At 32.1% G+C, this 8039-nt stretch overlaps 1 protein-coding gene and 1 long non-coding RNA gene across 2 annotated transcripts; both read right to left on the reverse strand.

Moving 5' to 3' along the window:
- Positions 1–4347: 4347 nt before the first annotated feature.
- LOC143563848 (uncharacterized) lies at positions 4348–5139 on the reverse strand. The gene is made up of 3 exons (XR_013140736.1): positions 4972–5139; positions 4729–4795; positions 4348–4605 (listed from the first exon to the last, which is right to left on the reverse strand). It is a non-coding gene; the product is annotated as an uncharacterized LOC143563848 (long non-coding RNA).
- Positions 5140–5461: 322 nt separating this feature from the next.
- On the reverse strand, positions 5462–6885 carry LOC143563849 (ribonuclease 2-like). Its single transcript, XM_077051299.1, has 4 exons — positions 6650–6885; positions 6483–6511; positions 6329–6402; positions 5462–5623 (listed from the first exon to the last, which is right to left on the reverse strand). Exons 1-4 carry the CDS (start codon positions 6856–6858, stop codon positions 5507–5509), a joined length of 429 nt encoding a protein of 142 aa, XP_076907414.1. The 5' UTR covers positions 6859–6885; the 3' UTR covers positions 5462–5506.
- Positions 6886–8039: the final 1154 nt, after the last annotated feature.

An 8039-nucleotide genomic window follows, 5' to 3' on the forward strand; every position in this document is an offset into this window, starting at 1 on the left:
CCTTTTAGGCACACCTCTTATCAATACAGTAGTCGTTCGTCACATTTGGCCACACTATTAAAACATGTGGCTAGTTAAATGTCACAGTTTGTGGCTAATGCATGTGTTTTTTGTCACATGTATCAAAGATCAAACAAACTATGACTGTAGGTCACATTTGGTCACACGTTTTTATAATGTGGCTAGCTTTTGTCACAGTTTTTTTCAAAGTGTGACGAAAAGTACCTGAGTAGGTATAGAATGGTCACATGAAGAATAACATGTGTGGCCAAAACATTCTGGAAGGTTTTCAAACATGGTCAAATACCTTCTAGCCACACATTTAAGCCGTAGTGTGGCAAATCTCCCAGACCACATGTGTGGCTAAAAGTCGATTTTCACGTAGTGTCAACCGAATTCATTAAATAAGCGTATGTTCCGACGAAATTTTTTAATGGATCCTACGGAATTCTTCATTTTCTACCTCTCAACCCCTAAACAAACGTAACCAACTTCCATCTTTCTTATATCTCCACGAAATCAAACAAATTCTTAGTGCAAATAACCCTATGGACTTGTTTGATTTTGTGGATACAATACAATAATCTTTTATCATACAATACGTACGCAGCTTTCTACTCCCTTGATTTTAAGAAACCCTAGATCACCCTCTTCTACCAACGAACTACTTTGACCATCACTGGTCAAGCCATCTCCACCTCCACCACTCGCTGGCGCCATCAACACTCTCTGTCACTGTCACTGACATCGACAACAGACTCGTCGAAAAAACGTAGAACGTCACTCTCCTTTGTTCACAGGTTTGTTTTAGCAATTGATCGAGTAAACTTTGAAATTGATCCAATTAATCATCCATTCATCTAAACAAACACATCTGAATGACAATATTTTTCTAACTCAATAGCTCATGTAGAGCATCATATGAAACCGTAGTCCCGACTTGAAAATACGCAATAAGAAAACATACGAATGTGGATACACATTAGTATGCAGGTACGTCACATCAAACCCTCCCACTTTGATGTTTGATGTTTGATATACCAACAATAAAGCGATAAACACATTGCACATTATACACGTATAGTGATCATAAACAATATGAAATAAATATTTTTAACATGCATGACATAATTTCGAATCGGTTTGTAAACAATAATCATGAAATAACTTGGAAACATAGCAACGTGTTACACCCCAAAAATGTTAAAAACGTGAAAAGAAAGGGTTATGAAAAGCTCACCTCAAAAACGAGTATAACCAATGAACGATTCGAGGGAACGTTAGGTGACTCTCAAGAGAATCTTCTGGATCGAAGTCCAATTGGAGGTTAATGTTGTTGGTTTGGGTTCGGTTTGGTTAATAAATCTTGAAGACGATCCAGAGAGAAATTTGCAAGAATTATTGTGATTGTGAGCCATAGAGATGAAGATTAGAGGTGTTAAATAGTTAAATTCTTTTAACGAGTAGTGAAAGCGTTTAATTTCTAATCCGGGTCTTATGCATATGATGATGACGAAATTGAAGGTTTTTGGTCAAAATTAACTAGTATTATGGTGTAGTAATGTAAAAAAAAAACGTTTAGAAAGTGATTGATATTAAAATAATTGACCCAGTTGCCCTTAAATTTGTTCAACAAAATCAAAGGGGCAGGGGGCTTCTCATCGACATACAGGGAGGACAACAAGGAAGATGAAAATAAGTTTAGCGTTTGGCAAAATTCAAACCCAACTTAATAAATAGATGTAACATCCTTATTTTTCTTCATTTTAAGAGCTTGCAAATCCTCCTAAACTTGATACTGAATTATGATAATAAAGATATAATGTTAAAATTTTATAGTTTAAGTTTTTATTTATTTATTTTAGTATTGTTTATTCAATAGATGATAAAAGGTTATGGAATTATATGTGTTAGTATTTAATAAAGAGGGGACTAATGTGAATATATTGGTTTCTTGACTAAATAAGTCAAGGAGGAATAATAAAATTCATGGGGTGGTGTTAGACGAGGGACAAATGGATACCAAGAGAAGGAGATTTGAAGCTTGAAATATGAATTGCAAATCTTGGGATTTTTGAATACTTTGGGGTTTTTGTATAAGTCGTGGTGAGTTTGTGTCAATATGATTTATGAATGGACTAAAAATATCTTTTGTTTCATGATTACTAAGTTCAATGTTTCTAACATAATGTAAGATTTTTATTTGTGTTTGATCTATGAAAAATGAGTGTATGTAAAGAGTTGGCTTGAATTATAGCTTTTACATTGATTTTAGGCTGTTTTAAAATAATCATATAAAATCAACCAAATGTCTGTCTTGGATGTTCTTTATATGCTTGGAAAACCTCATGGAGTTAGTTTGTAGATAATTTTAGAACAGGAAAATACATGGTTGTAAGTTTGTCAAAACTGTGAAATACTATAGGCTATACATGTTGTGTAAAAAGTTTAGTTGAAGTAACTTTTAGAAAAAAAATATTATTTTCTTAATTCAAATAGAACTTGGGAAATTAGCTCTGATAGACCAAATATGTTTACTAACATCTGATAAGATTGTTGGGGATCAAGAAGTGTGGTAAACTAATAAAGTATGCAATATAAACTTTTGAAACGGTTAAATGTTAGGCAAAAGATTCATATTCTTTTACATTTGTGAAATTGAGATATTAGGAGTCTCAACCATACGCAAAAAATGACTAAATATGTGGTTTTGTCTAATTCCATTCTTATTGGCTAGTTTGAGTTTAGACAATTAAGTAAGGGATGTATTATTCATACACAGGTAAAGGTACAAGAAATGCAAGGTACATGCTTTGAGGAAATCAAGGTAAGTGCTTCTTACACAATCATAAGAATAGAATTGTTATATTTTGAGAAGATTTTGCAGGTGTGATGAATAATTATACATATATTTATATAAATATATATGGAGTCTTAAAATGACGTTATATACATCTACTAAGGATGTAGTAATTAAGAAAGGTGTTAATATGCGAAGCCTTGGGTTTTTACTTCACGTGCTAATGGGGTTTGTCATCCTTAAGGAATATAAACTTAAGAAGGTAAGTACCTATCTTGAGCTTTGTGAATTTCAATAATATATGCATCTAGGAATTTAAATGCATTAATATGAGATATAGAGGCGTATAGTCTCAAGGGATTCATTGTATACTTAAATTACTAAGACTTAGAATTTCATGTTTGGTATAGTTTGGGAAAGGATATATTTGATTTTATAATCATAAGTCCTTACCGGATTCTTTGTGTGACTTGAGTTATGAATCGAAATTGTAAATAGGAAAAAGGGGAGGATTATATCATGTGTACTTGACTTAGTGTGTCATAAATCCTGTATGCCAAAAGTGGTGTAGAGTATGTCGAGACTTGTTTTTGTTTGATAATTTTATTCATATTTCACACCTAAATGTTCTACATTGGCACTATTATACTAATGCTTACGTTGTGTAATGGTGTATAGGTAAGACTATGTAATGATGAACTCTCATGGTTAAGGCTATGGGCCATTGGATGTTGAAGGATTGACTATTATTGAGTGACAAGCATATGAAGAGATTTCGTTTAGCGAGATTGGTGAATATAAGATTAATATCTTTAGAAGCTTTTGAGCAACGAACGTGAAGAATCAACATGGTTCATATAAATCTTTCAGTGAGTCTTGTCAAATCTTTATACTGTAGTGAAGTTCGTGTTCAAGGTCTCGGAGATTATTTTGGGTCAACATAAGACGGTAAATTATGTAAATGTTTTGAGAGTATAAATTGATGTTTTAAAATGTCAGAATACAACTTGTAAGAAGGGGTTTAAAATAAAAGAAATGACAAACTTATGTTATCACCTTACACAAAGTAATGACTGTTTTTCATTGTATTTGTGTTTAAAGTTTGGGTTGGGACCGTTTTCCGCGGTATTTTGTTATTATTAAATATAATAATAGTAGGGCGTAACAATAGAAAACTAAAATACTAAATTTTGGTTAGCTTTTATATTATATAAAATTTACGGATTACGCACTCTATGTCGGATAGTTTATAATGGTGTGTACGTATATAAATAGTTTGTTCAAAAGAGAAGACTCTTGCATTAATGATAATAGTTGTTAAAATTAATAGAGCTTAAATTTGACGACGTTACAATATAAAATAAAAGACGAACGCATATTTTCATTACGTTAATGATTGAATAACGCTTTGGGTTATACTGAAAATTTTAAAACGAGTCAGGTTTTTGGGTTAGAAAATTAACGAATGTTCCCTTCTTACATTTTCGCATTATCTTTACTTACACATTTATTTCACATAACCAACTTATTCATTTTAATAGCACAAACACCTCAAAACAATCATTTGCATTCCCAAACCTCCTTAGATTTATTTAGGTTAATATACCAACAAAGAGGTACAAAGGTACATCAATGGTGGTAGTGTCACTATCTCCATGACTTACTCATCATAGGAAATGGTATTCTATAAAGTAGAACACCAACTGATACAAAGGTAAGGTTTTGAAATGCATTCATCGGCCAAACAAATCAAGACGACAGGATGTTATAGAAAGTATCGAGGGAAACCTTAGTCTTCTTGGTATCTACAAATGGAAAAACATTTCAAACTAATATCATTAACCATGTTATCATTATATAACTTCTATAATCATATATGAATTTAAAGATTTTAGATATCGGTTCACATATATGATCAGTAAGCTTACCTCGGAATTTAAATGGCGGAAGGGTCACATTCTGATTACAGTTAGTATATGCAAAACAGTCTTGTAACTGCAAGAATATTTACATGCCATTATTAGAAATGATTTATATCTAAAGTGATTTATCAGGTCTTAAAATTTAATAAACGATACTAAAAATATTACTTGATTAAATAGTAACAATAATAATCTAGAGAATGATGGGTTTAATTTAAATTTCTATTAGAAAACACAATAGTGGCAAACCTCGAAATCCTTGGTTAAACACAAACGAATTTCTTGCAGAGCACCTTTATTGCAGGACAAATAGGAGTTACATTGAAAGCAGATTTAATAACGGAAATAATGCCACTTTCTGTGTAATTAGCTGTGTCTGAAGGTACATATCCAGCTTCGTAAAGAGCATACTAGTACACATTATACAATTATAGTTTATTACTAATTAAAAGGTAAAAATAAATAAATAAAACCTTACCGTGACTTATACTTGAGATACACATTAACGGTTGCTAGGAAATAGTCATATTCATTTCCTGTTACTGGAGAGGCACATGAACCATATTTCTCTGCAAATAAAGTGAAACAGTAATTAAGGTTATAGCTAAAATAATATTTATAAAATCAATAATATTATAAAATCGAATACTCACCCACTGATAACCAAACACGACCCGACCCGATCAAGCATGAGACAACAAAGGGATCAAGTCTAGTTAGTTTCTAATTTAAGGTACGATAGATTGGAAAAAATGAAACAAAATCATATATAGCATATATATAGCTAAAATATATCCACCTGATCAGCCCAAAACGGCCTCTTGATGCCATTGCATGATGATACTTGCTTGCAATTTAGTGCCGGCCAATACGATGTCAAAGCATCATTCAATGGTGTAATCTACATGGGAATAACAATATAATAGCAGTGATATACGTGAAATGAGGTTGATGGATGAAAACAGACCGAAAACTACTAAAAATTAGAACTTTTTCTACGATTGATTTCGTAGGAAATCTGTTGGACAACCCACTTTCCAACAATTTTCTAACAAAAGGCGGTGTTAGAAAAAACACCTACTTGAAAATCGTTTTTCAACCGTTTTCCAACAACTTTTCTTACAAAATTGATACAAATATACACCGTTGCAAACTTCCTACACCAGCTATTTTCTGGTTTATTTTTCATTTGGGGTTACTTTATACAAGCATAAAAAACAAAAGAAATAGTTGATAAATATTTTTTTTTGTTGGAAAGTTAGCAACAATTTTCCATCTAAAATCTTATTGTTACTATTCTGTTGCAATATTGTAGGAAAATTAGAGCTTATTTTTTGTTGGAAATTCGTTTAAAATCTGTAGGAAGTACTTGTCATAGGAATTTTGTAGGAAATATTTGTAGAAAAAGGACATGTTTTCTAGTAGTGGAAAACTTGAAATTATTACAGCCTACAAGCAAACACATTTAGTAAAATTTCAATTATAGATATTGTTACGTTATTAATAGTGTCTGAAGAAGGCAGCTAGCTAGGATGAAAACAACCATTTCCTCTAACCCAAACGATACAAATATTGTAACAAAATATTAAAATAATATAATGTGTACCTCTGTCTTATCAAAAGCATTATCTGAACAACACGATGGAAATGTTCCATCATTGTTAACTGGCCATAGTCCATCTGCAGCACGACAAAGAGGTTAATTACTCGGGCAATCTTTATCTACAAGAGAGTATGGGAAGTTCGTATAGAAAACTTACGGATTGTGAATCCTGGTGGATATTTTGCTCTGGAAAACATAAAAATTTAATTAGTGTACGTTTCATGATCATATTTAGCTAGAATGCAACATTTGAAAATGCATGAATAAAATATATATCAGCTTAAATGAGTTAAGATAAATGAACCAATATATGTATAATATTACCCTGGGCAACAACCATTTTCACGACAACATGTCTTTGAATGTGTTGCACAGAAAGTTGCAGGCCATTGGAGAGCCAGCACGAAGGAATCAAACCCACTTTCAGTTGACACCGGTGAAGGTACTCCTCGTTCACCACTGACCGTTAACAACCCGGAGAACAAAAGCGAGAGGAAAACCACGACATTCGGAAATGAAGCCATTGTTGTCATTGAATCTAGTTTTGTGTGTGTGTTAGATTTTTGAGTAAGGAGATGAGGCCCTCACTGGTATTTGTAGAATAGCAAGATAAATTTGGAACACACATATATTTATTTAAAAGAAAAAGATAGGTAAAAATGTTTACTCCAAACCATTGAATTTAATAATACAAATCTATGACTCAATAGACAATTATATATAAGGGCAGTTGCTAACAATCATTATAATTCTTAGGCCATATACGAGAAAAAATTCGGGTCAAAGGTAAAAAGGGTCTTTTTAATGTGTTTAAATAATTAAAATTTTAAATGGATTACCTGGTAATAATTTGAGTTGTGCAAATTTAGTGTTAATAAATGGTTTAATGAATTGGGTAATTGGTGTTTAAACATTAAGAATACATTTTTTCATACCCTCGTCCCACTTTTCAAAACAAATTGGTGTTTAAACATTAAGAATACATTTAAAACGGGTTTAACAAATTAGGTAATTGGTGTACATATTTCGAGCCTACCGGGATGATCTGGCTGAGAGAGGTCACAACCCCCCCCCCCCTCTAAGCCGGCAGTAACAATTATAATCTATGTTGGAGTCGGTCTGCCCATGACACATATTAGAGTTGTGTGACTAGTACGTTATGATCCAAGTCGGGTCATACCCAATAACAAGCTAGACAAACACCACGATATTTATTTAAGATATGATCTAACAAATAAATATCAACACTTAGAATATTTGGAAATTGGATTTATAAATATTTGCACTTGTGCAATAAATAAATTATATGGATAATTTATGTTATGAAAGATTTTGCATTTTGCATATACGATGTTATTTAAATGGGTTAAATAACAATATGCAAAACCTACTGCTTTTGCATTTTGCATATACGAAGTTAATTAAGTTGGTTAAATAACAATATGCAATGCATACTGGATGTTGCATGTTATGTTATAACATAAATAAATAAAATAGATTACTTTAGTTTGAATTTGGTGGGAATATTTGGCTGCACACTTTTCCCCCTTCTCTCTCATCACTTAATGTTTTATTTATTTCAAGACATGCAATATTGGTGGTTGGTTGAATTAAATAGTGCATTGGTAACTCACAACCAAGATACTTACTCTCATACACAAGTTGCAAGTAAACTTTTCTTTTTTCTCTCTCTGGATTTCGGCCAAGGAAAGAA

The sequence above is a fragment of the Bidens hawaiensis genome, unplaced genomic scaffold (assembly GCF_021521415.1).
Source record: "Bidens hawaiensis isolate Kalapana, Puna unplaced genomic scaffold, B.hawaiensis_p1.1 tig00021540_1, whole genome shotgun sequence".
Classification (NCBI taxonomy): domain Eukaryota; kingdom Viridiplantae; phylum Streptophyta; class Magnoliopsida; order Asterales; family Asteraceae; genus Bidens; species Bidens hawaiensis.

Coding starts and splice junctions, on each gene's coding strand:
- LOC143563849 (XM_077051299.1), bottom strand. CDS start 6,858: ATGACAACAATGGCTTCATTTCCGAATGTCGTGGTTTTCCTCTCGCTT. Junction 6,512..6,649: donor GAAAATGGTTGTTGCCCAGG/GTAATATTATAC, acceptor TATGTTTTCCAG/AGCAAAATATCCACCAGGAT. Junction 6,403..6,482: donor TCCACCAGGATTCACAATCC/GTAAGTTTTCTA, acceptor GTCGTGCTGCAG/ATGGACTATGGCCAGTTAAC.